Consider the following 26,838-nt stretch of genomic DNA (forward strand, 5'->3'; position numbering starts at 1 on the left):
CAGCTCATCAAGTGTTTCATCCTTCCGCATTGGTACAACTATGACTTGGTAACAACTGGGTTAAAAAAAGACATGTAAGTTGTCTGATCTGAATTACCTCCAGTACTTCAGGAGAACACGGATCAAATTTATAATGATTTTACTTTTCTGTGTTATCTACTTATAAGCAACACCCATACCTTATAGGTCCATTTCGCTCGCTTATGCCGGGTAACAGGATGGTGAAGGTACTGGAAGTTAACGTTGCCTCTTCAGCAGTCACATTCGGGACCATATCTGGTGGCTCTTTAAGAGATGTAGTAGACAAATGATTAAACCAAAAGATGATGTATCGGTCCTCGAGTCTTTACTATTTTAATTAAAAGGGATAGAATAAATAACAGCATGGCAGCTATTTTTGTAACAGTCGCTCACCTGTCCTCCGAACTGTGCAGGTTGCCATCTCGCTCCTTTCTCCCTCCGCACAGGTTTGAGCCTGAACGGTGACGTGGACCAATGAGTAGGCGGGAAGAGCTGCTAAGGACTCTGTCCAGGTTAGGTCTGGTACTTCTGATGTCGTCAAATGTTCAGGCTCAGCGTCAACGTCATTTATCGAGCCTGTCTCCAGCCTGGTGGTACTAACAGCGACCTAAATAGCAGAATCAGTTCCTTTACAAGTACAAGGCTGCTACATTGTATGCTAGCCTGGGTGCCATCCTCTGTAGTTTCCGCTGTCGCTGGGGTACGGAGGATGGTACCCAGACTAATTGTATGCTACAATCTTCATGTATCTGATAACTTGTGGCAGTTAAGGTCACATTTCTGAACGAAATCGTCACAAGCCAGTAGCCACCCATCTTTTTCGTGGGCAAATACCGTTACTTCTTAGATTGCCAGGGAGTCGCAGAATTGGAATGGCACTGTTATTTATTTTCATATGAAAATACTTATATAGTATAATGATATGATGATATTATTTATTTTCCCCTCATTTTATTCAGAGTTGCTCAACTCAGTGGCTAACAGTGGGGCCCTACATGTGGCACATAAATAAAACTAGTAGAACACATACAGTCGCATATCAAACAATAAAATTAAGTTATGATAAATACCAATAATGATTAATGATAATATCATTATCTTTGGCGCTCTACCACGTTTTAAACAGTTGTGTACGTTTGTGTGTATTTAATAGGGGAAGAATCATATATAGGTGATGCCTATTCAATTTGGAACAAGGAAACTGCCATATAAACAACCAAACATGGGATCATAAACTAGAAGTGTACCTTGTAGTTGCTGAGATTCCCATTAGTGACATTCGGCAGAGACCAGCTGACGGTACACGTGCTATCGCTCTGGTCAGCTAGAAGATTCAGAGGTGGTCCTGGGCCTGAGAGATAAAATAAAGAAGTATGTTTTGACATGTGTTAATCAAAGCTAGATTACCCAGTATTGCTTTGATAAACTGAATAGGGTAGTGCATAATGATAACGTGAATTGTGCATGATATAAGTTCATCAAATGTAAAATGCAAATTACAAAAGCATGAAAAACATTTCGGTACACGTTGAAGACATTTTTCTCATGTCAATCGTAATCGAGCAAAACTGTTCTTACATCCTTCACTGGTCTCTACTGTAAACACCTCGCTGTCCTCTCCTTGGAAAAGCAAGTTGTATGCTTTGACCTGAAGTACATGTACCAAGAAATGCAAAGAGTGTAATCGAGTGACTTTATTGCTCAATGTTGACCATTACCATCATAATTATGTAATGATATCAATCTACCTATTAGTGAGTAACTTTTATCAATAACGATAATTAATGTTGTCTGACTATTATCTTGTCAGTTTAATTCATGAAAGCTTGGTCTAGTTTTTAGATAAATAAATCTTGAAAATACATGTTAGATATAAACACTACCTATGCATTTGACAACATCATATGTATGGATGAATGAATAAGTCACCTTTATTGAATACGTCTTGTAAGGTTGAAGGTTGGATATCTCTTTGGGACTGCTGGCAGCTTCGATAGTTGTCCAAGTTCCATCCTCAGTGGAGTATGACAGGCGATATCCTAGAATCTTCCCGTTTGGGTGTTCAGGTTGATCCCAGGAGACTCGTACTGTGGACCTGTCGGTTTGGCTGCCGGACACACAGGAACAGGGACCGGTGTTTTCTGCTGTCATGGCTCGGGGTGGACTTGGAACTGTCGAAAAATGGATAGAATTAGTCCTTTGTTGGATGAATTTATAAAAAAAAAACTACTTGTTTCTATCATACAAGATAAATGATTGTGAGTGCATCTGTTTTGTATTGACCGTAGGACCTCTTTGTGCAAAGCAAATTTCGATTCTGCTAGGTGACTCATTTAAGGAATTTCTCAATAATACAGCTGAATTACTGCCTAGTGCTCCACGAGTATTGCTGCAATTTGAATTAAGAATTGTGATGTGGTGAACCGGTGGCAAACAACTTAAAAAGAGTATTTCAGTGTAACATGAGAAAAAATATATACATAACTTTAAATGGCATTGGCACATGTAAATTGGAAAGTAGTTGCTTCTTACTGTATTCAAACAGGAATGTTATGCCTGCCACCTGCCCAGGCCCTGCCGACGTCACACCCCAGACATTCACGGTGTAGTTCACATCTGTTTGTAGTCGGTCGATCGAGTAGAATGTAGAGTTTCCATCTGTTGTGACCGGAGAACTTTCTGAAGTCTCATTTGCCCTTTTGTAAGTAACCATGTAGTTAATTATGATGCCTTTAGGTTTAATGGGGTCGGGCGGACCCCACATAACTTTCACCTCGGTTCCAGAGATCCCTTGTACGGTTAGGTTTTCAACCTTGCCTGGTGCTGAAAGAACAAGAGGAGAGATTTAAGCGTGTTTATGTGTCTCATGTGTAAACATATTCCTTTACAAGTGTTGGGGTAAAAATTTATATATGTTCCAGCTCAGTAATAATTTTGGTTCAGGTATTTCATTTTAGTTTTTAAGTGATTTTGAGTTTGTGTATGGTTTTCATTTTAGATGTGACAAAATAGCAGTTCTGTGGTGTGAATTGATGAATTTGAAGACAAAGAAACGTATAACATTGCATGTTTTGACATGCTCAGTTTCGCATGAAGATCTTTGATTTCATACAATGAAGTCATACCACTGAATGTAAATGTACAATGATAAAAGATCACCACACTGAATTTTTGGTCAACAATATGTGATAAGCTAATGTGAAAATACCTGCTTCAGCTGTCCAAACATGTGCCACAAGTGAGTCATTGCTGTACCCCAGGTCATTCTTTATGGCAACTTTAACTTCGTACAGGGTGAACGGATCTAGTCCGGTGATGTCATAGTTGGTGTCTGTAGTGTCTTTTATGATGCTGTTCCATTGTTGCTCCCTAATTTCACGGTACTGGACGCGGCTTCCGGTGACGGGTAGATTCCCCAGGTAGGCCGGAAGAGACCAGGTGCACATGACGGTAGTATTTGTCGAGGTCAGGCCACTGTTCACTGTTGGAGGGTCTGGTCTCTCTACATTACAAAGCGTGGATTATACACAAATGGTTAGACAGCAAATTGATGGTATTTTAAAAAGACTATAATGCATTCTATATAATAGATTTTTATAATAAACAGTAAGTAATATAAAGTCTTATTCCAATACGTAATATAAAGTCTTATTCCAATATACATACCTAACTGTGTCCATGAGGTACTCGGTCATCTACCGCACAATCGCTATGCCACGTATATCCATTGATCTTATAGTATCTCACGGCTTATTGCCGAAATCAATTAACGCGCTAGTTAGGCAGAGAACCCTAAGAAGGCTTTAAGAATGTATGCTGGGCGCACGCGCTATGTGAGATTTTGTTCTACTCATCATCAGGTCGGGCGAATTGCCCGGACCAAGTCCACTCTTACCAAGTCTACTACTGTAACAGTAATATTATGTACTACCCTGCCTACATGTACCTAGTCCTTATTATGATATGATATGAATCTTTATTTCATGTTCTTGCCCATATGGGATAAATGCACAAGAGGATATGCAGTATGCAAAACATGAGTATTGCATACTGGGACGCTATATTCTAATGTTAATTGCTAGGAATTTATACATTATAACAATACTATATACTACCTATCATCTACTGTACAGGCGGTGTCAATCAAGGTTAACGACATTGAGAACATCCAAGGTGTATCTCAAAAGTATTCTGCAAATTGCTAAGAGTGTGGAAGAATTTGGTGACGATTGCAACAGGTACTCAATCAATGTACGTGTACGCCATGTAGAATAAAGAATAGGTTAATCTAAATAGAAATGACAATGGTCATTTTCTTACCTCTTACTGTCAATGTGACAGTCACTTCTTGAGTACCTCCTCTGTTGCTCGCCTGACAGCGGTAGGTTCCATGGTCTGTCCTATCCAGGTTAGTGATGATGAGAGTACTCTCTGTGTACGTGTGTTGATTTGTTCCACCGGTATCCTCAGTGATTGTAACTCCATCACCGTTTGAGATGATTGCTCGGTGGTACCACGTGATGCTCGGTCTTGGATGCCCTGTTGCTGTACAGGAGAAGGTGGCGTCTTGTCCAGCGTTTTTCACAGAATCTTGTGGTGGTTCAGTTATCTGAGTGGGGGCTAGACAGAAGATTTTGATAATGTTACTTCCTGGTGAGGTGAAATATTGTACAATATGTCAGCAGCACAGACAGACACACACACACACACACACACACACACACATATACACATTCGCACACACACACACACACACACACACACACACACACACACACACACACACATAGGCAGAAATACACACACAAACACTTGTATTTTCTACTGCCTGTGTTGAAACTTACCGTCACAATGAAGCCCATCCTGGTTCAGGACATAACCATCATTACAGGAGCAAGTGAAGCTGCCATCTGTGTTGGTACAAAGTTGTTCACATGGACCACGTCCATTGTTGGGGCTGCATTCATTGATATCTGAGGATGAGAATAAAACACAGTCATACTTAACAAGTGTTGTTTTATTCTAATTCTATCAAACAAAAGTGTAGGGAAATTAGTCCATTACAACCTTTGAAATACGTCTTGTTCCAGGAAAATTTTGGATTTGGTGTTTCAGTAGTACTAGATTTTCCTAATCTGTTTTCACCCTGATAGATATTCGTAAGCAGTCTCACCTTTGCTTTTGTAGCTTTTTCAGAGCTCCCTCTGTCTTTTTCATGTTTTAATAAGACAAAAGACAAAATCATATTCAAACAAATAGAATATAATCTAGTGACATGTTCTTACCAGTTTGACAGTTGACTCCTTCCCATCCTGTCTCACAATTACAGCTGTAAAAGTTGACTCCATCCACACACATCCCGTGGGTACATGGGCTGGAGGCGCACTCATCGATGTCTGAAACACAAGGCAAAGGGTACCGATATTTTGTACTGTAACAGTTTACGTATGTAAATTCAAACAAACTAGAACAACGTGAATTGGACTTGTATATATAACATGATGGCTATATAAATATAATCAGATAAGAGTTTATCGATGAAAATCCCCTTACCTCTCTCACAGTTGACTCCTGTCCATCCTGCCTCACAAGTACAGGTGTAAGAGTTGACTCCATCCACACACGTCCCGTGGATACATGGGCTGGGGTTGCAGTCATCGATGTCTGAATTGTAGTATATAAAGTTTGATTTTCATATGTTGTCCTTTTGATAGCAACGTACGCTAATAAAGCAATCTTATATTTTCCAGCAAAATTTATTTCCGGTTAAGTCTATTTTGAGGAAGATATTTATTATGTACGAACTTCTTGGTGAGGTGAAATATTGTACAATATGTCAGCGGCACAGCCAGGCACACACGTGTTATCTTAATTCTATCAACCTAAAGTGTAGGGCAAAATTTAGTTGGTAACAACCTCTCTTTAAATTCCTTGTAGTGCCAGGAAATTTGTGTGTTTTGTGTCATAGTAGTACTAGTAGTAGTGTTTGTAATCTGTTTTCACCTTGATAGCCATTCGTAAGCAGTCTTACCTTATAATTTGTAGCGTGTTTGGGTATATAAGGCCATGTTGATTTGATTATATGGATGGAATCCTCCGGGAGCCCCAAAACTGATGCGCGCGTGCGAATAAAAAAAAGTTTTGCAAAAAAAAGTTCTTTTCATTATGAAATCTACGTGGTCATGAGGGTTGAGCAAATGACACAGAATATGGTTTGGCGAATAATCTAGTCTTCAAGTTCATTTCTTTACAATTTCGTCTTTTTTCGTTTGATTTTGGCATTGCACGACATTGATATAGTTTTTATTGATTTTTTTTGTAACTTATGGTATATTTTTGCTCATTTTGCAACTGTTTTGTACGATTTACAGTATGGTTGAAAACTTTTTTTTTTTTGGAAACGGCCGAAAATTCATTCGCGCGCGGATGTCATCCATATAATCAAATCAACATGGCCTAATCTGTAATATTTGGAAGTTGGTAGGTCCCAGTCCTATTACTTCACCACGGATACTTGGGTATCATGTTGTGTTTACTTATGCTAATAAATTTGTTGTGATCTTAAAGGGTGGTATCATCATATTTTTTTCAGAACGAAACTTAAGAGCTTAATCTGATATTATTCCATGTTTTCATGTTTATTATTCCATGTTTATGCTTCCAATAAAATTAAATAGACCAAGTAAGTCAATATTCAATCAAAAAGAATATGATCTAGTAAACATGTTCTTACCATTTTGACAACATTAGACAACAAGGAACACAATGCATCTAAAACAACTTGACGTGGATGAATGAGCAAGAGATGTTGGTAGTGGGTAATGACTGGTCCCTTACCTGTCTCACAGTTGACACTTGTGTATCCTGCCTCACAGGTACAGGTGTAAGAGTTGACTCCATCCACACACATCCCGTGGGCACCACATGGGCTGGAGGCGCACTCATCGATGTCTGAAATACAAAACAGAACATGATGTTAATATTGTGTCTTTTTAATACGCTAATTAAGCAACTTTATGTTTTTCACCAAAATATCACTTATGTATAAGTCTGTTCTGAGCCACCTCCATGCCGAAAGCACGGGGGTTGATTCTGATATATATTACTGACAGTAATACCATAAGCCTATTATCGATTGATGTCGTTGTTAGTGTTCGTATCTCTCTTAGATGTCCATTGTCCATTAGTGTTCGTATACGATAAGTCAAATGCACAGAATATTGGTACGAATTTTGAAAGGGAAATGGACCTTGTATTTCTCATTGCATTTCCCATACGATCTTATAAAGACACGGGCCTTCGAAAGTTCTTTCAATCATAAGATTTAATCATTTTGTACAAGGGCAGAGTCAATCTTCAAACACATGATTATAATTAGAAGTTTAGTAATATTGGAAACGCTCGATAAAATACTGCTAGTGACTGACGGCTAACAACACGGTTCCGTAAAGTCGAATGACAGAAATCGAAGTGATTTTGCCAGAATGCCCTAAACAAAAACCAGAGTATGTCGAAAATTGGTCTATATATATATAGATATCTATATCTATCTATCTATATATATATATATATATATATGTGTGTGTGTGTGTGTGTGTGTTTTGATTAAAATGTTAAAACTCTGCAATATCAAATCTTAGCAACATTTAATACTATCCTTCTACAGCTGCCAACCAACCTACTAAACCAACAAAGAAATGTGTGATTTGCTTGTGCCATGTTTATGTTTAGACAGATAGACGATGAAAATTCCCTTACCTGTCTCACAGTTGTCTCCTGTCCATCCATCCTCACAGGTACAGGTGTAAGAGTTGACTCCATCCACACACGTCCCGTGGGTACATGGGCTGGAGGCGCAATCATCAATGTCTGAAATACAAATAAAAGTATGCAGGAATGGTTGTATATAATATTCTTTATTTGCTTTACATTTACGCAAATTCAAACAAACATGAATACATCAAAACGATTGCTTGGTGTATGCAGCAACCCAAGGAAGTACGATTTGGGTATCAACGGGACAGCTGTAAGCAGAATACAAACAGTGTCACTATCAGATGACGATCAACTTGAAATGGTCAGAAATTGTCAACGATGTTGATAGCTTACCTGTGTCACAGTTGACTCCTGTGTATCCTGCCTCACAGGTACAGGTGTAAGAGTTAACTCCATCCACACACGTCCCGTGGGTACACGGGCTGGAGGCGCAATCATCAATGGCTGATTCACACAAAACAAAAGGGGTACGGTGTTTAGTTTTGATGCACTTGAGAGTCTTGATCCCTATATTGTTCATAGACTAGTATGTTTGAAGGGTCTCTGAGAATCTCAATTCATCAGAAATATGTACCTTTGCTTTGCTTGACGAGCAGCACCTTACCAATGTAAAACTAACCTGTAACTCTTCAAAAATCCAATTGATATTTCTATTTTTGGGATGAGTGACTTTCAGCTATTTATGATATCATGGCTATCCTGTTGAAGGTTCAACCCCTGAGCTTCACGTAATGAAGTTTATCACCAACCGGCTTGTTCACAGAACGTCAATTCCCAGCCTGCTGGACAGGTACAGGTATAGACTCCAGTTCCCGGTGTTTCTTCAGCCATGGTGCCTCCATTCTGACATGTGTTAAATGAAGAGGCTGTGGAGAAGGTAGTAACAGCAACTATTAATAATAGACAATGCTTATACACACGTACATGACAATTACGTTCATTTTCCTATACTTTACAACAATTGTAGCAGAATAACAACAAAATACAGGTGTGTGCATCAGAGCTTTTAGATCTTGTACTTACCTGGGAAACCGCTCGGCCTGATCATCATGACTGTTTTCTTCAGTGAGTATCCGTAGCCTAGCCAGTTTTTCCACACAATCCCCTGAGCGCTGGTGCAGCTAGAGCTAGAGCTGCATCCAGTCAGATACTGTCCGTTTAACAAGGCCAGACCACAACTCGGCGGAAACCACCAGCCTGATGGGCCGAATGACGCTCCACAGTTGACGGAGTTGGCGTCGTTATCTTGATCCTTTGTTGTAAACATTTTACCGTTGATGCTGTGATGTGTACTTGTGGGAGCCAAGTCATCAGTTAAAGTCGGATCCCCGGTGTAGTCGCTGATTGTAGCCGTGTATTTACTGGTTGAATCTCCCACAGCAAACGTGCTGTACCGCGCGTACTTAGTGTTACCTTCCCAGTCTTCCAAGTACACATACAGCTCGTGCTGCTGCTGTGACGTTAGACTGTGTAAGTGTTCAAGTCCTATCCATAGTTCTCCGCTTACGTCACCGAATCCCTGCACGTACACGTCCCACGTGTTGTCGAACGACACCGACCCGTCCTGGCGCCGCTGTATGACCGTCCACCCACCGCCATCAGTGTCCATGTCACAGGAGACTTGGAATGGCTGAGGGTGGCCGACATGGTAAGTACCGCTGGTCTGGATTCCCATGGCTGACAGATCGGCACAGTTCTGTGGCGTAATGGTACCTGGGGAAAGACGGAATATGAGATTCGAGACGGTCACAAATGCAATGCAGGACAATCTATCAATTTTTTTCAATGCTTTCATATAAAGACAATACACTGAATGCGCTGAAACTAAGGTTCAAGATTTGATCAAAAGTGATAAATCAAAAATAAAAAGTGAAAGGAATAATGATATTCTGTTCAATCCCTAAAGATCCTCGTTAAATGCTTCGGTTACTGTTGGATAGTACATAATGTGAACAGTTGCATACCTGTGTACGTGTCACAAGAGTCTCCCTCCCAGCCCGGATCACATGTACAGCTGTAGCCGTTTGCTTGGTTCGTGCACAACCATTGGTGGAGATCAATGCAGGGGTTGGGAATACAGAATTCTGTGGAACAAGGGAAGAAGGGTTAGTGATATTGTTTGTAGACATCACTATGCGTACATTTGGAGGTCATTTGTAGAATTATAGACCAAATGTTGAAATGGAATTCTGCCAAAGGAAATGACTGTCACATATGCGTGTAATGTAGACAATAATAAAAAAAAGTTTATATGAATATTTCGTGTAGTTCTCCGAACTCTTGTTTTAGTATTATTCCATGCACAAAAATAAAGTAGAAATTATCGACGAATGCATGCCTTTGATGTCACGCTATCAGCAAGTCAATTGCCTAGTGGCCACATTGTATTGCCCTGTTGCAATAAGTCATATACAGCCTGACTCCATACTACGCTTTGATTTTAAAAAAACCTGAGTAAGAATATACAACATGTTTCTATTGCTTTGATTTAAGACATCAAAATCAGTTGAACCTATCTACCGTTCCGTTGGTAGTGATCAAATCTTGTGTTGGTATCTAGTGGTTGTCCGGCTGTGTTCTGGTTGTCACTGCTCAACAGACACCGTGGGTTGTTATTGTCCAGGTCAAAGGACAGACAGGACCCAACTGAGAGGCTCCCTTCTCCCAGCAGACACCGCAGTGCGCATGTCCGGGGACTCACAGTCGGTGGGGTGACAATAACGTCATCGTGGCTGCCTAGGGCCTGATCGGCGTGTTCAGAGAAGAAACTGGCGATATCTGTGAAAATAGGTGTTCGTAAGTTGAGATGATAAAAAAAATTTTCGACAATTTCTCTTTTATGGTGCATGGTTGCGTACGGGGAATTTGAGTGTCTAGTCATAGGGTATGCACCCTTTAGGGCATCCCCCTACCCTTTTTATGAATTTAAACTGATAAAAATCACAGGCTTTGATATTACTTATTATATATGGTCTTTCTTATTATATAAGTTTTCCTCTCTACCATATGGAATAAAACATTTGATCTTCTGGACCAGTATATTGGAGAATCACCTCTAAGCCGTTATAGACATGGTCTACTTTTGCTCTGTACTCTACTTCTGTACAGTTGCTCTGTACCGAAAATGACCTCTATGTGCTAATTATTGCAATTGTTAGACCGATATATCTGATAAGTAAATTGTGAGTCAGTAAAAGTTGTGACCTTTCATCTCGTAATGGTCGAACTGACTGTTAGAACCAAGTGTCTCTCCAGCTGAGTCCTTGTTGTCTCTACTCAGCTGACATCTGGTACGTGACTTCCAGTAGTCAAACGACAAACACTCCCCCTCTGGCACGGTAGTGGTTCCTTCTAGGCACCTCTGGGCACATTCTTCAGGGGTGATATCGCTGATGAGGTCGTTATCATGGCCCTCCAACACTTTGTTTTCATTGTGGTCAAATAGGTCTGTGAAGTCTGTAAGCATATACACACAAAAATATATACATAACGGTTAGTACATACATATGAATATGATATAAATTGATATATATTTCTACATATGTACAATGAAAACATGCATGCAACATTACCATGCGCCGTGTCTACAGTTATCTTTCTGGTTTGTGACAGGCAATATTTTTAGACATCCGTAATAAAGTGTTAGAGGATGAAGTTGGTCTGCTAGACCGTGACCTGTCTGCCGCTATGGAGGGATATCAGTGGTGTTACTACGGCGCCTTTGAATAAACTTAACTACTACATGTATTTTCCAGCACCTTGAAGAAGTATCTATAATGTGTTCGATGTCTCTGGATTCTTTTCAAACACTTTACGTTAAGTCTAGAAACCAATCAATTCATTTTAATTTTAGTCAAATAAGAAACTCCAATCATTATGGCACAATATAGGAACCTTTCAGGGTTCGAAACCTGGACCAATTGAACCTCGACATATGAATCACTAGCCCACATATTCCACCATGCAATAAGATATACTTTCAGAAACATGGAATGGGTTATGGTAAACTCGTTGTATTACGTGGTTATTTTGAGTTACAGATGAATTGCTACAACGGAAATTTAGTGTACCACTCACCTGCTTTTGCGAATGCGCAGAAGATGAACAGAAAAACAACTGTTCCTTCAGGAAACGGTCGACGTTTGGTGACACGTACATGTACCTGTAAATCTCTCATCTTCATGTACGTTTGTCACATTTCACCTACTCAGTAAGTTGCCAAAGTAACTTGATATGTGCAAGTATGTTCCACCGTGCCTCTAATTTTAATGGGCTTACTTCCTCCTGAGGTGTGTGTAGTGCGCCTGCGCGGCGACACAGCAAACAATGACGCCCTGAACTAAGTAAATCATTAATCCAGCAGTAACAATATTGAGCTCAAGCAAACACCGACCCTCACCGTGCCTTGTCACAGGTGAATGATATAGGGTTAATGACCCGCCCTGAGGTGTATACGGTGTGATAATCCATGGTCGGTTCCCAGATCCTATAACCACCAGATGAAGGACTTGGTCGTTTATGAGGTTTTAATCCATCTATGCGGTTGTCCCAAACAATACCTCAAATTCATCTAACGACAACTCGGCGAGTTCGAGGTGGAATTGCGGTCCTTTATCCATTTTTATGTCAGCAGCAAAAGCAACGTGACCAAGGAGCGCCGAGCGGCCAAAATGGCCATGACGGCTGTTTTGAAAAGTATCGTGTGATTTTTTGAGTGCAGTACCAAGTGTAGAATAGGAGGGTCAGTATGTCGAATATTAATGACCTGGGTTATGGGAGGAATGGAACCTACGGTTTGTCGACGTCATCTGTCTATATGATAATGTACATTAAAAATACTAATATGAAATGATAATACAAATATTTTGATAGGCCCAGTTTATAATTAGACCCTATAGGTAAGGGAGCCAATAGTGTTAAGGATAAATGGGCAAAGGGGGCAATTAAAAATCAATTCATAAACGCATGAAAACACCTCCCAGAACGGTGCAGTTCACAATCATTGGGACTACGTCGTTTGTCAAAGTGGTTGACTAGGTGACTGCGTTAATGATTCACTTCACCTAACATATCATTGTCGACACACAGTTTGGCGTCTTACTTTGCACCGCGGTACCCTAAGTAGTATTGTTTGCTGAATGACCTTTAAACATTCATCGATCGAATAACGTATAATTCATCCATTTCAAATAGTTAACAGTTATTTTAGAAAATATGGCATAGGGAACTAACAAGGGTTGAATGAGCTTTGAATCGGCATATAATCTACTGTTTGAAGCTATAACAGTGTTGCCATCAAAACAAGACCCCCGAACGTCATGAACTCATGAAAAGCAGCTTAAGCCGAAGACTTTTTCTCAGTACATTTAACGATTAAATGATGTTGAAAAACGGGCGTGTGCACTTTTAGTACATCAAAAGCCCCGTCAATTTACACAGTTCCTCAACTAGTCACAAGGGTCATTGATTACTCAATACCATGAATCACTATACATAACCAGGTCATGTGGGGGACAAAGTTGAAGGGGCAGATCCAAATTCGTTGTGGGAGGGGGTTCTCTTCTGGTTGAAATTGCTGAATCTAGATTCATCCAAATGATGTACGTAAGGCCACAATGGAGCCATAATGTGCTTGCCTTCGATGAACAAACGTCAAATGTTACGGCACAGTACAGATTGTACAGTTTATTGTAGTTGGCTACAAAATTATTTGTATAGGGATTGCGTAACATTTAGACATTTAGCACGGAAGCTGAACTTCTATTCATAAATGGCAAATAGTGTCAAATGTTGTCTATTCAAAGCTATAATAAGCACATATGTACTTGGACACGTTTAAGTATTCAAACGAAAGACACTCGGTAAGAAATCTGTAAACTGGTTTATTAAAAGCAATATATGAATTAAGGTACAGAAGTATCAAACATAACCGAAAGTACATTTAGATCTGAAAAAGACCACCAGTATAGAAATGTCTATGTTAAGATACGTGATATGAAACCTATATCAACCTGTCTGACAATAGTCATTCCAAATATCACATCATTGTCGGCTTAAATTCATTATCATAAAAGTCCAGCTATTTTTTTGTATTCACATATATTTATTGAGTATTGGGCAAAAAGCATAAGTTGCTTATATAACACCCTCTACTAAAAGCATAAAACGAGAGTAAAACACATTGACAAAATACAATACGCATAATTACAAGGTGGGTATATATGCTCCAAACGATATAATCCTCCAACTATTATCACAGTGCGGCTTTTAGAGCTCTGGCTTATCAAAAGTACATGTTTTATAACGATAATTAGTAGTTTGAGGTGGTGTCTTTCTGAATAGTAAAATTTTGAATTAATTTATATTCATGGATCGTACAATGCTAGTACTGTACTCAGAAATACTTTCTTTATTTCCTGAATGTTTTTCAGGACCTCAACGTAATTCGACCTACGTATATACAGCTTTCTTGTTATATTTCGATTTCAAATGGGTCCGTGCAGCACTACTTCAAAAGGGAAGCATACGTCTGAAAATTAAAAACGAAAAGATCATTTCATTCATCCTCAAATATTTCCTATAGATTATTGACATACTTAGTGATAACAAATTTCAAAGAAAACGGAATTCAATAAACATGTGCATATTGACACAATTGAGTTTCCTGATTGTTTGCTTATATCAGGGATCGTGCTGTATTTGAAAGAACCAAGAATCCAAAAAGAAAACAATGCTACATCCCTGCAACAGAAATAGTTAGTGTATAAGTATCGTGCAAAAGTCATACCTTGTAGCCTTGCATAATCCTGATGAGACTTGATCTCAGTTCAGGAAAAGTCGGTCTGTCTTCTGGAAGCGTCTCCCAGCAACTTTTCATCAGGGTGTAGCTACAAAAGATTATAGGAAAGGTGTTCATGATGTTCTACATGCTGAAGTAAGTACATACATATATCTCCTGTTGAAAATTTAAGGTACTGAGGACGTGTCCTACTTAATTGTATCCTTTGGATTTACAGCTCTAAGTTCATGGTGTTTTCATTGTATATAGTAGTGACAGATTTCCTTCGAGCCCAGCTATAGCTACATTTGTTATTCAATTTACAATAGTTATTATGTACATAAAGAATACGATTTGTATCATAACATACATCTCAGCAGGACAGTTGCTTGGCTTTTTCAGCCGGCCGCCATCTTTGATCATGTCCATCATCCTTTTGCCCTTCATCCCCTCATACGGAAGGTTGCCTGTAGGACATTTTGTAATATGACGCATATATATCAATCCTCCATATAATCAAAAGCCGTAGTTTATGAAAATTATCAGGGCAAACGAAGTTAAGTGTGAACCGTATTTCGACATCTAAAATCAAAAGAAGGTAAAACTATCTAATAAACAGCAGGTATATAAAACAAATGGTACTTACCCATTGCCATGATCTCCCAAAGAAGAACTCCAAAGGACCAGCTGTGTATGTAATACAATGAAGTCAAATAGATTACGAGGCGTTATGGAGTTTCTTTTGCAGATCTGATTACATTCTATTATTATAACGTTCCATATGACAACAGCTGGTAGAGCTCAGTGATTGTTACTTGAAGCTGGCAATAAACAAAGCGACTGTCTATTAGAAACAACGTATTTTCAGGGTTAAGACTCATACTCACACGTCACTCTGAATTGTGTACACATTGTAGAAAAGGGACTCATAGGCCATCCATCGCAACGGTAGCTTACTCTGAAATCGCGTACACATGTCAATGTTATTTTGAAAAAATGGGCACAGGTGAAATGAATCAATGTGTGGTCAATCCAGCTTTTATTGTTACTAGCAGTGTGATTTCCTACCTTTGTGCTTTTGACGTACTCACTGTCCTCATAGATGTCACGTGACAGGCCAAAGTCAGACACCTTAGCGACGAGATTTTCTCCCAGAAGGATGTTTCTGGCTGCCAAGTCACGATGGATACACTGTAGGAAAACAATTTCTTTAATTAACATAATCCAATTTTTAATAGGAAAATAGTTTACAAGTGGTTGCATGATTTTTATCGTGATAAGCTAACGTCGTGTGTTGTTCTCCACTCACAAACTCAGTCATGTATTTACATGCACTTATTTACAATCAGTGAGACTAAACATAATTTAGTGAATATTTGGAAGAACGTGCCTGCATGGTAGCGAGATGGCTCATCCCACAGGCCACATCGACACCGAACTGGATGAGTTGTTCCATGGACAGATGAGAAGGGTTCGCAGGCTGGTTCTGGTAGGCTAGATCTGTGCTGTTCTCAGCAGAGTTGGTCTTCAGCCAGTCCTTCAGACAGCCATTAGTGGCGTACTCAACCACTATCATCAAAGGTCCTAAAATTGGCAGGTAAAATGGATGTATCTAAAGACCCTAGGTACATTTTGATTGAGAATTCTTGTCTGTATTGGGCAACAGGTATATCTGCCTTACAGGCCTGAAATAAATAGTACCTTTGCTTGCAGTAGATATAAGTATTATATATAACAAATTGTATCCTAATCGTTAGTTGAACATCCACAGCAAATGGACAACATAGTTAATTAGCTACCTCCTTTTGTGCACGCTCCAACCAGAGAGATGATGTTGTCATGACGACCAACAGTCACCAGGATCTCCAGTTCACCCAGCAGGTCTTTCTTGTCTGACTCTGACGCCGAATCTGTGATTTAAAGAAATGTTTCGTAGCATTTCAACGCTATTAGTGAAATAAAGATAGATAACATGATCCACTTAATAAGTAGATCATGGCATATGACGAAATATTATCGTGGTAAATGCTTGTTGATGCAAATTGACAGAAATCACTTTCTTTTTTGTCGTTACAGAGGATTTACCTTTTTGTATCTGTGACTATGTAACATTTCGATATGTATATGATCACAGAATGGTTGGTTCCTGACAGAAACATCATGATGACAGAAAAATTAAGGAGATCTTACCCCTCAATGTTTTGACAGCTACGATGGTTGTCAGTCCTCGATTACGGAGTTCTCCCAGTCGCACCTCCCCGAACTGGCCGCTGCCGAGACGTTTGCCGAGCTTCAAGCTTGTCCTCTGGATCTCCCAGAAATTCAGGGCTGTAACTGGAGACTCCTGTGGTAGTTTGGATCATAAAGTACGTGATATGATTGCATGGAAGACTTTCTTGAGACTATGGCATAAGGGTCTCACAACGGTAGTGCAACAACAACAATCATAAAAAGCAAAAATGCTTACATTTTCCTGCTTCAAAGTCACCAAAATGCCTTTAAATCGTGCTCTTGGTCCAGCCTTTGGAATGAGATCCTTTAGTATGGCGTCGTCGAGGAACTTCAACGCATCTCCATCGACATCGTGGTCTTAACATGAAATGCACAATACCATCTCATCATCATCCGGCACACTCTTTACAAAGTTGGAGTACATATCATATACATCTTGTCATACATACTACATATCACGTCCGTCTATTACCATTAATATCATTAAATAAAGATAGCTACAATGCTTAGACATTTACACCAGATATCCACATACCTCTGAAAGCGTTGGCGTACTCTCCAAAATTGTTCTCTTTCAGGTATTTTGTGACGTCATCTACAGTCCTGATGTCAGAAAATCGACGATAGCACTGAAACAAAAATGTCAGGCTGTATTAGTCAAACTTTCAACACAGCGAGCGTTATAAACAAACAATAATTGGCATCAAGTATATGCTAATAAATTGGAACTTAATGACTATCAATACCTTTGACTTGATTTCATCCGTGGAAAATGCTTCGTTATCCGCTCCCTTGATGTCTAAATCCTCCTCACTTGTTATGTTACTAAGTGGAACATCGTTTGTTTCTGTCGTGGATTCCTTCTTACTTTTCAAATATTTTCGCCTGAAATAAAGACGATGTCAGTATGATATGCATATGGAGACTTTCATATATGGATTACAGCGATAAGATAACCACGTTGACAATAATACAATGCTCAAAAATTCTGGAATAAACACATCGATATTTAAAAACCGTTAAAACCTTTTTTCGTGGGGTTTCTTATAAATAAAGTGATCAAATCAATCAAGTTCGTGTTGCAAAAGTTCAACACTCTCACATGGATAGCTTCGTACCTGTAAAACATAAACCCGGCTCCAGCTGCAAAACTGGCGATGACTGCGGCAACCACCCCGACAATGATAGCAACCAACGGCAAAGCTTTTTCCAAAACTAAAAGAAAAGGCCGATTAACAGAGAGTACTGACACTCAAATAAACCCATGATACTCGAAATAAAAACACAATATACATATTGTAAAATATATGTGGTTTTGATGAAAAAAATACTTCACCTGTAATAATCGGTTGCATGAACAAACTTGTCATATGGGTCTGTGAGGGAAGAAAAACAGATTTTATTTTGGTATTGTATCTTGATTGCTTACATGTATTGTGATACAGTATGATTAAGAAAACCAAAAGAAATTACGGTATTTACCTGTGAAGCTGTTCTATGACGTGCGTCCTCATCAGGGTCCACGTACGCACGAAGAGTTGCACTTTTTCTCTTTCTCCCCTCAGTGGCACCCACGTAGGCACGGATGACTGTTGTGTAGGTAGACCCTGGTGTCAGTTTCCTGTTACCTGGTTCTGGTGCTCCCTGTACTACACCTCTCTTACAACACGTGTCTTCACAGGGTTCACCAGATCCTATTGTCACTTCTGATCCTTCTTGGTAGCTGGACCTGTGTCCATGTGAGCAAACAATCATATCAAAAAGAAGAAATTATTGTGACAAATATATTGGTATAACATTACATCTTTTGTTTTGGGAGTGTTTCAATTCATGCAGGTTTGTAGTATATGTTGATATCTTATGATATTCTTATATAAAAACGGCAGTTTATTGCAATGCGTACCCTGAGTAGGCGAGTGTGATGTACGGCTCTGTTTTTCCGTCCTCCAGTGCAGAATCCGTTAGGACGTCCTGTGGCTGTCCAACCCTGTCAGTCAGGTCATCTAGTGTTTCACCGTTCCGCATTGGTACAACTATGACTTGGTAACAGCTGGGTGAAAAAAAGACAAGTAAGTTGTCTGATATGAATTATCTCCAGTACTTCAGGAGAACACGGATCAAATTTATAATGATTTTACTTTTCTGTGTATTCTACTTATACGCAACACCCATACCTTATACGTCCATTTCGCTCGCTTATGCCGGGTAACAGGATGGTGAAGGTACTGGAAGTTAACGTTGTCTCTTCAGCAGTCACATTCGGGACCATATCTGGTGGCTCTTTAAGAGATGTAATAGACAAATGATTAAACCAAAAGATGATGTATCGGTCCTCGAGTCTTTACTATTTTAATTAAAAGGGATAGAATAAATAACAGCATGGCAGCTCGCTCACCTATCCTCTGAACTGTGCAGCTTACAGTCTCGCTCCTTTCTCCCTCCGCACAGGTTTGAGCCTGGACGGTGACGTGGACCAATGAGTAGGCGGGAAGAGCTGCTAAGGACTCTGTCCAGGTTAGGTCTGGTACTTCTGACGTCATGACAGGCTCAGCCTCAACGTCAATTATTGAGCCTGTGTCCAGCCTGGTGGCAGTAACTGCAACCTAAATAACACAATCAGGACAGACTGTTTGTTTTGGTACAAACATACTCCGTATGCTCTGTATTATGTAATTTGTTCCAATTTCCGGACACACTTGAACAAACCGAGCCTATTTTTCTTTTTTGTCTTTCATTAATCCAGTAATCAATCAGATCATAATTCTACGCGCCAGTACAGCACAGTTAGTAATTTACGAATGATTCTATGAACAGATGATGTATATTATAGCCCATAATATACATCATCTTGCCCATCTGGGCAAGAACATGCAATAAAGATTCATTAACATTATATTCAATTCATTAATATAACTAAAATTCCATACAAACATGGGATCATAAACTAGAAGTGTACCTTGTAGTTGCTGAGATTCCCATTAGTGACATTCGGCAGAGACCAGCTGACGGTACACGTGCCATCGCTCTGGTCAGCTAGAAGATTCAGAGGTGGTCCTGGGCCTAAGAATTTGATTAAAATCAGTACGTTTCGACATATCATGAAGGAACACATTACATAAAACGTGCAACTACAAGTACTGGTTCAGTTATAAGGTCTAAGCAACCTTTGATGTTAAACAATGCATGATAATCAAAATAATCAATGCAAAATAATCATGAAGATGCTTAGTTTTGCCAAGGGTTAAGTTCATAAACATGAAAAACATTTATTGAGGATATTGTCCCCCATATCCTTACATCCTTCACTGGTCTCCACTGTAAACACCTCGCTGTCCTCTCCTTGGAAAAGCAAGTTGTAAGCAATGACCTGAAGTAACAAGCAATAGCGTTAGAGACTTTATAGCCCAATATTGATGAATCATCATTATTGTACCTTATCTACCTTATATGAAAAATGATAAATAAGACAAAGAAGTAACTTTGTTACAATGTTGTCTTTATATCCTTGTCAATTGCCAACTTGGTGTGGCTTTTGCAAGGTGCCATGAATAAATAGACACGTCAATTTGGATACATATTGAATAGCAAACTTAGGCTACTTCGCAATATCATAACAAAGTCACCTTTATTGAATACGTCTTGTAAGGTTGAAGGTTAGATATCTCTTTGGGACTGCTGGCAGCCTCGATAGTTGTCCAAGTTCCATCCTCAGTGGAGTATGACAGGCGATATCCTAGAATCTTCCCGTTTGGGTGTTCAGGTGGATCCCAGGAGACTCGTACTGTGGACCTGTCGGTCTGGCTGCCGGAGACACAGGAACAGGGACCGGTGTTTTCTGCTATCATGGCTTGAGGTGGACTTGGAACTGTACAAAAATGGATGGATTTCCAGCATGATAGTGATTACACAAGACAAGTATGATGACCAATGTTGATGATTTTATCTAATCTTATTGCAAAGAAATACATGAATTGATTTCTGAAAAATAAATTGTACGTTTACATGTGTAACTTAAACAGTATGTCAATTTTACATCTATGGATAGGCATATATATCCTATGCATACATTGCTTAAGCAACATTGCCATAATCATAATAATGGCAAAATAGTAGTTTTATATCTTACTGTATTCGAACAGGAACGTTATGTCTGCCACCTGCCCAGGCCCTCCCGATGTCACACCCCAGACATTCACGGTGTAGTTCTTATCTGTTTCCAGGTCGTTGATCATGATGTTGGTAGAGTTGCCATTTGTTGTGAACGGAGAACTTTCTGAAGTCTCGTCTGTCCTTTTGTAAGTAACCATGTAGTGAATTATGATGCCTTTAGGTTTAATGGGGTCGGGCGGATCCCACATAACCTTCACCTCGGTAGCAGAGATCCCTTGTAGGCTAAGGTTTTCAACCCTGCCTGGTGCTGAAAGAAAAATCGCAGAGATCTAGATTTCAGAACTGTATGTGTAGAAATTTAGGGTCAAATGAACTTAACGCATGCTACAGCTCTACAAAATTATATTTTTGGTCCAAGCATTTTTGGTGATATTTGACGTCAAAGACTATTTGACCAGATAGATATATGACCAGAAAATGTACTTTTTGGGTCATCCTAAAGTTACATAATGTAGACTAGGGATCGTTGACCAGCAATACCTAACAATTCAGTATGAAATACCTGCTTCAGCTGTCCAAACATGTGCCACAGGTGAATCATCGCTGTACCCCAGGTCATTCTTTATGGCAACTTTGACTTCGTACAGGGTGAACGGATCTAGTCCGGTGATGTCATAGTTGGTGTTTGGAGTTTCTGTCATGATGCTGTTCCATTGTTGCTCCCTAATGTCACGGTACTGGATGCGACTTCCGGTGACAGGTAGATTCCCCAGGTAGGCCGGGAGAGACCAGGTGCACATGACGGTAGTAGTAGTCAAGGTCAAGCCACTGTTCACCGTTGGAGGGTCTGGTCTCTCTACATTACAAAGCGTGGATATACACAAATGGTTAGACAGCAAATTGATGGTATTTTACAAAGACTATAATGCATTCTATATAATAGATTTTTATAATAATCAGTACGTAATATAAAATATTATTCCAATACGTAAGGCCACACCAAGTAAATTTTAAGGATGACGTCCGCGCGCGCATTGATTTTGGCCTGTTCCTAGAAAAAAAAAGAAATTCCGCTTCCTGTAACTATGACCAAAGAGTCACGACAGCGCTTTGTTTCTGCAAGCCTGCAATAATGTGATGAAAGAAACAGGACAGGATGACAACTGCTATTCCACCTGATTTATTGCTGTTTTGATGATGAATAAAAGAATTCCTTCTTGTTACACTGTCATTCAATTTGTGTCCTAACATTTGTCGTCTCTTAGTATATTTCTAATCTTGTTTTTTAGGGCCCTTTTTGTTTTGTTTTTTCGCCCTCTCGCATTAGATTTATGGTCTCCAAAGGACGTCATCCATAAAATTTACTTGGTGTGGCCTAATATAAAGTCTTATTCCAATATACATGTATATAGCTAACTGTGACCATGAGATACTCGGTCATCTACCGCACAATCGCTATGCCACGTATATCCATTGATCTTATAGTATCTCACGGCTTATTGCCGAAATCAATTAACGCGCTAGTTAGGCAGAGATCACTAAGAAGGCTTTAAGAATGTATGCTGGGCGCACGCGCTATGTGAGATTTTGTTCTACAACTGTAATAGTAATATCATGTACTACCCTGCCTACATGTACCTAGTCCTTATTATGATATGATATGAATCTTTATTGCATGTTCTTGCCCATATGGGCTAAATGCACAAGAGGATATGCAGTATGAAGAACATGAGTATTGCATACTGGGACGCTATATTCTAATGTTAATTGCTAGGAATTTATACATTATAACAATACTATATACTACCTATCATCTACTGTACAGGCGGTGTCAATCAAGGTTAACGACATTGAGAACATCCAAGGTGTATCTCAAAAGTACCCTGCACATTGCTAAGAGTGTGGAAGAATTTGGTGACGATTGCAACAGGTACTCGATCAATGTACGTGTACGCCATGTAGAATAAAGAATAGGTTAATCTAAATAGAAATGAGAATGGTCATTTTCTTACCTCTTACTGTCAATGTGACAGTCACTTCTTCAGTACCTCCTCTGTTGCTCGCCTGACAGCGGTAGGTTCCATGGTCTGTCCTATCCAGGTTGGTGATGGTGAGAATGCTCTCTCTGTACGTGTGTTGATTTGTTCCACCGGTATCCTCAGTGATTGTAACTCCACCACCGTTTGAGCTGATCCCTCCATGGTACCACGTGATGCTCGGTCTTGGATGTCCCTCTGCTCTACAGGAGAAGGTGGCGTCTTGTCCTGCGTTTTTCACGGAATCTTGTGGTGGTACAGTTATCTGAGTGGGAGCTGGACAGATGATGGTTGTTCAAGAATTAGGTTATGTAACTAACTGGTGAGGTGACAAACAAACACACACACACACACACACACACACACACACACTGACACACATACACACACACACACACACACACACACACACACACACACACACACACATACACACATACAAGTGTACACATGTATTCTTCTGTCTGTTTGATCCTTACCGTCACAATGTAGCCCATCCTGGTTCAGGACGTAACCATCATTACAGGAGCAAGTGAAGCTGTCAGGTGTGTTGGTACAAAGTTGTTCACACGGACCACGTCCATTGTTGGGGCTGCATTCATTGATATCTGAGGATGAGAATAAAACACAGTCATACTTAACAAGTGTTGTTTTATTCTCATCATCATCATCGGTCGACCGTATTGGTCGGGGTTATACCGCCCCTTACGAGGTGGCATACCCTTTCGTTAGCTTAATACAAGACGGGGTTCGCCACGCCTCCGTCCGGGTGATGATGTTTTATTCTAATTCTATCAAACAAAAGTGTAGGGCAATTAGTCCATTACAACCTTTGAAATACTTCTTGTTCCAGGAAAATTTTGGATTTGGTGTTTCAGTAGTACTAGATTTTTCTAATCTGTTTTCACCCTGATATAGACATTCGTACGCAGTCTCACCTTTGCATCTGTAGCTTTTTCAGAGCTCCCTCTGTCTTTTTTTATGTTTTAATAAGATAAAAGACAAAATCATATTCAAACAAATAGAATATAATCTAGTGACATGTTCTTACCAGTTTGACAGTTGACTCCATCCCATCCTGTCTCACAATTACAGCTGTAAAAGTTGACTCCATCCACACACGTCCCGTGGGTACATGGGCTGGATTCGCACTCATCGATGTCTGAAACACAAGGCAAAGGGTACCAATATTTTGTACTGTAACAGTTTACGTATGTAAATTCAAACAAACTAGAACAACGTGAATTGGACTTGTATATATAACATGATGGCTATATAAATATAATCAGATAAGAGTTTATCGATGAAAATCCCCTTACCTCTCTCACAGTTGACTCCTGTCCATCCTGCCTCACAAGTACAGGTGTAAGAGTTGACTCCATCCACACACGTCCCGTGGATACATGGGCTGGGGTTGCAGTCATCGATGTCTGAATTGTAGTATATAAAGTTTGATTTTCATATGTTGTCCTTTTGATAGCAACGTACGCTAATAAAGCAATCTTATATTTTCCAGCAAAATTTTATTTCTGGTTAAGTCTATTTTGAGGAAGATATTTATTATGTACGAACTTCTTGTTGAGGTGAAATATTGTACAATATGTCAGCGGCACAGCCAGGCACACACGTGTTATCTTAATTCTATCAGCCTAAAGTGTAGGGCAAAATTTAGTCGGTAACAACCTCTCTTTAAATTTCTTGTAGTGCCAGGAAATTTGTGTGTTTTGTGTCATAGTAGTAGTAGTAGTAGTGTTTGTAATCTGTTTTCACCTTGATAGCCATTCGTAAGCAGTATTACCTTTGTATTTGTAGCGTGTTTGGGTATCTAGTATGTAATATTTGGAAGTTGTTAGGTCCCAGTCCTATTATTACACCACGGGTACTTGGGTATCATGTTGTGTTTACATATGGTAATAAATTTGTTGTCATCTTAAAGGGTGGTATTGTCATATATTTCAAAACGAAACTTAAGAGCTTAATCTGATTGTTTATTATTCCATGTTTATGCTTCCAATAAAATTAAATAGACCAAGTAAGTCAATATTCAATCAAAAAGAATATGATCTAGAAAACATGTTCTTACCATTTTGACATTAGACAACAAGGAACACAATGCATCTAAAACAACTTGACGTGGATGAATGAGCAAGCGATGTTGGTAGTGGGTAATGACTGGTCCCTTACCTGTCTCACAGTTGACTCCTGCCCATCCTGCCTCACAGTTACAGGTGTAAGAGTTGACTCCATCCACACACATCCCGTGGGCACCACATGGGCTGGACGCGCACTCATCGATGTCTAAAATACAAAACAGAACATTTGATGTTCATATTGTGTCTTTTTAATACGCTAATTAAGCAACGTTATGTTTTTCACCAAAATATCACTTATGTATAAGTCTGTTCTGAGCTACGTCCATGCCGAAAGCATGGGGGTTGATTCTGATATATATTACTGACAGTAATACCATAAGCCTATTATCGATTGATGTCGTTGTTAGTGTTCGTATACGATAAGTCAAATGCACAGAATATTGGTACGAAAGGGAAATGGACATTGCATTTCTCATTGCATTTCCCATACGATCTTATAAAGACACGGGCCTTCAAAAGTTCTTTCAATCATAAGATGTAATCATTTTGTACAAGGGCAGAGTCAATCTTCAAACACATGATCATAATTAGAAGTTTAGTAATATTGGAAACGCTCGATAAAATACTGCTAGTGACTGACGGCTAACAACACGGTTCCGTAAAGTCAAATGACAGAAATCGAAGTGATTTTGCCAGAATGCCCTAAACAAAAACCAGAGTATGTCGAAAATTATATATGTTTTGATTAAAATGTTAAAACTCTGCAATAACAAATCCTAACAACATTTCATACTATCCAACTACAGCTGCCAATCAAACCTACCATAAACCAACAAAGAAATGTGTGATTTGCTTGTGCCATGTTTATGTTTAGACAGATAGAAGTTAATCGATGAAAATTCTCTTACTTATCTCACAGTTGTCTCCTGTCCATCCTGCCTCACAGGTACAGCTGTAAGAGTTGACTCCATCCACACACGTCCCGTGGATACATGGGCGGGGCGCGCATTCATCAATGTCTGAAGTACAAAGAAAAGGATGCAGGAATGGTTGTATATAATATTCTTTATTTGCTTTACATTTTCGCAAATTCAAACAAACATGAATACATCAAAACGATTGATTGGTGTATGCTATGCAGCAACCCAAGGAAGTACTATTTGGGTATCAACGGGACAGCTGTAAGCATGCAGAATACAAAAAGTGTCACTATCAGATGACTATCAACTTGAAATGGTCAGAAATTGTCAACGATGTTGGTAGCTTACCTGTCTCACAGTTGACTCCTGTGTATCCTGCCTCACAGGTACAGCTGTACGAGTTGACTCCATCCACACACGTTCCGTGGGTACATGGGTTCGAGGCGCACTCATCACTAACTGATTCACACAAAACAAAAGGGGTACGGTGTTTAGTTTTGATGCACTTGAGAGTCTTGATCCCTATATTGTACATAGATCTAGTATGTTTTGAATGGTCTCTGAGAATCTCAATTCATCAGAAATATGTACCCTTGCTTTGCTTGACGAGCAAAACCTTACCAAACTAAAACTGACCTGTCACTGTTACAAAATCCAATAAATATTCCTTTTTTTGGGATGAGTGACTTTCAGCTATTTATGATATCATGGCTATCCTGTTGAAGGTTCAACCCCTGAGCTTCACGTAATGAAGTTTATCACCAACCGGCTTGTTCACAGAACGTCAATTCCCAGCCTGCTGGACAGGTACAGGTATAGACTCCAGTTCCCGGTGTTTCTTCAGCCATGGTGCCTCCATTCTGACATGTGTT

The 26,838-nt window shown here is 39.5% G+C and overlaps 4 protein-coding genes across 4 annotated transcripts; all 4 read right to left on the reverse strand.

Moving 5' to 3' along the window:
* Window positions 1-2,083: 2,083 nt before the first annotated feature.
* On the reverse strand, window positions 2,084-8,654 carry LOC109485989 (fibropellin-3-like). The gene is made up of 11 exons (XM_019789686.1): window positions 8,547-8,654; window positions 8,131-8,241; window positions 7,780-7,890; window positions 6,859-6,972; window positions 5,575-5,685; window positions 5,307-5,417; window positions 4,866-4,994; window positions 4,342-4,641; window positions 3,230-3,523; window positions 2,784-2,844; window positions 2,084-2,192 (listed from the first exon to the last, which is right to left on the reverse strand). Exons 1-11 carry the CDS (start codon window positions 8,626-8,628, stop codon window positions 2,084-2,086), a joined length of 1,533 nt encoding a protein of 510 aa, XP_019645245.1. The 5' UTR covers window positions 8,629-8,654.
* Window positions 8,655-8,803: 149 nt separating this feature from the next.
* LOC109485990 (tenascin-X-like) lies at window positions 8,804-11,263 on the reverse strand. Its single transcript, XM_019789687.1, has 4 exons — window positions 11,029-11,263; window positions 10,318-10,575; window positions 9,762-9,881; window positions 8,804-9,510 (listed from the first exon to the last, which is right to left on the reverse strand). Exons 1-4 carry the CDS (start codon window positions 11,261-11,263, stop codon window positions 8,804-8,806), a joined length of 1,320 nt encoding a protein of 439 aa, XP_019645246.1.
* A 3,315-nt stretch (window positions 11,264-14,578) lies between these two features.
* LOC109485991 (fibroblast growth factor receptor 2-like) lies at window positions 14,579-20,660 on the reverse strand. Its single transcript, XM_019789688.1, has 20 exons — window positions 20,431-20,660; window positions 20,105-20,174; window positions 19,764-19,867; window positions 19,203-19,410; window positions 18,982-19,087; window positions 18,711-18,857; window positions 18,290-18,536; window positions 18,144-18,183; window positions 17,926-18,022; window positions 17,554-17,692; window positions 17,343-17,436; window positions 17,043-17,164; window positions 16,766-16,919; window positions 16,375-16,485; window positions 15,966-16,159; window positions 15,644-15,766; window positions 15,463-15,533; window positions 15,222-15,262; window positions 14,946-15,042; window positions 14,579-14,684 (listed from the first exon to the last, which is right to left on the reverse strand). Exons 1-20 carry the CDS (start codon window positions 20,650-20,652, stop codon window positions 14,579-14,581), a joined length of 2,493 nt encoding a protein of 830 aa, XP_019645247.1. The 5' UTR covers window positions 20,653-20,660.
* Window positions 20,661-20,922: 262 nt separating this feature from the next.
* Window positions 20,923-26,814, reverse strand: LOC109485992 (fibropellin-3-like). The gene is made up of 10 exons (XM_019789689.1): window positions 26,733-26,814; window positions 26,315-26,425; window positions 25,955-26,065; window positions 25,138-25,251; window positions 24,273-24,383; window positions 24,005-24,115; window positions 23,433-23,561; window positions 22,930-23,229; window positions 21,480-21,773; window positions 20,923-21,224 (listed from the first exon to the last, which is right to left on the reverse strand). The coding sequence occupies exons 1-10, from the start codon at window positions 26,812-26,814 to the stop codon at window positions 20,923-20,925; spliced, it is 1,665 nt and encodes a 554-aa protein (XP_019645248.1).
* Window positions 26,815-26,838: the final 24 nt, after the last annotated feature.

This window comes from Branchiostoma belcheri, unplaced genomic scaffold (assembly GCF_001625305.1).
Source record: "Branchiostoma belcheri isolate BF01 breed outbred unplaced genomic scaffold, Haploidv18h27 scaffold8, whole genome shotgun sequence".
Classification (NCBI taxonomy): domain Eukaryota; kingdom Metazoa; phylum Chordata; class Leptocardii; order Amphioxiformes; family Branchiostomatidae; genus Branchiostoma; species Branchiostoma belcheri.

Bases quoted from the DNA above. Each gene is read 5' to 3' on its own strand.
- LOC109485989 (XM_019789686.1), bottom strand. From the start codon at position 8,628: ATGGCTGAAGAAACACCGGGAACTGGAGTCTATACCTGTACCTGTCCA. The intron at 5,418-5,574 runs GTAAGGGGATTT...CTTGTGTTTCAG, and splicing joins AGGAGTCAACTGTGAGAGAG to ACATCGATGAGTGCGCCTCC. The intron at 2,845-3,229 runs GTATTTTCACAT...TTGTTCTTTCAG, and splicing joins TGTTTGGACAGCTGAAGCAG to CACCAGGCAAGGTTGAAAAC.
- LOC109485990 (XM_019789687.1), bottom strand. From the start codon at position 11,263: ATGCTTACAGACTTCACAGACCTATTTGACCACAATGAAAACAAAGTG. The intron at 10,576-11,028 runs GTCAGTTCGACC...CTATTTTCACAG, and splicing joins AGAGACACTTGGTTCTAACA to ATATCGCCAGTTTCTTCTCT. The intron at 9,511-9,761 runs GTATGCAACTGT...GTCTTTCCCCAG, and splicing joins CTCTTGTGACACGTACACAG to GTACCATTACGCCACAGAAC.
- LOC109485991 (XM_019789688.1), bottom strand. From the start codon at position 20,652: ATGATAGCAGAAAACACCGGTCCCTGTTCCTGTGTCTCCGGCAGCCAG. The intron at 15,767-15,965 runs GCACGTTCTTCC...GTTTTCCTACAG, and splicing joins GCCATCTCGCTACCATGCAG to TGTATCCATCGTGACTTGGC. The intron at 15,263-15,462 runs GTGAGTATGAGT...TTACATACACAG, and splicing joins TACACAATTCAGAGTGACGT to CTGGTCCTTTGGAGTTCTTC.
- LOC109485992 (XM_019789689.1), bottom strand. From the start codon at position 26,814: ATGGCTGAAGAAACACCGGGAACTGGAGTCTATACCTGTACCTGTCCA. The intron at 26,066-26,314 runs GTAAGCTACCAA...TTTGTACTTCAG, and splicing joins AGGAGTCAACTGTGAGACAG to ACATTGATGAATGCGCGCCC. The intron at 24,116-24,272 runs GTAAGGGGATTT...CTTGTGTTTCAG, and splicing joins AGGAGTCAACTGTGAGAGAG to ACATCGATGAGTGCGAATCC.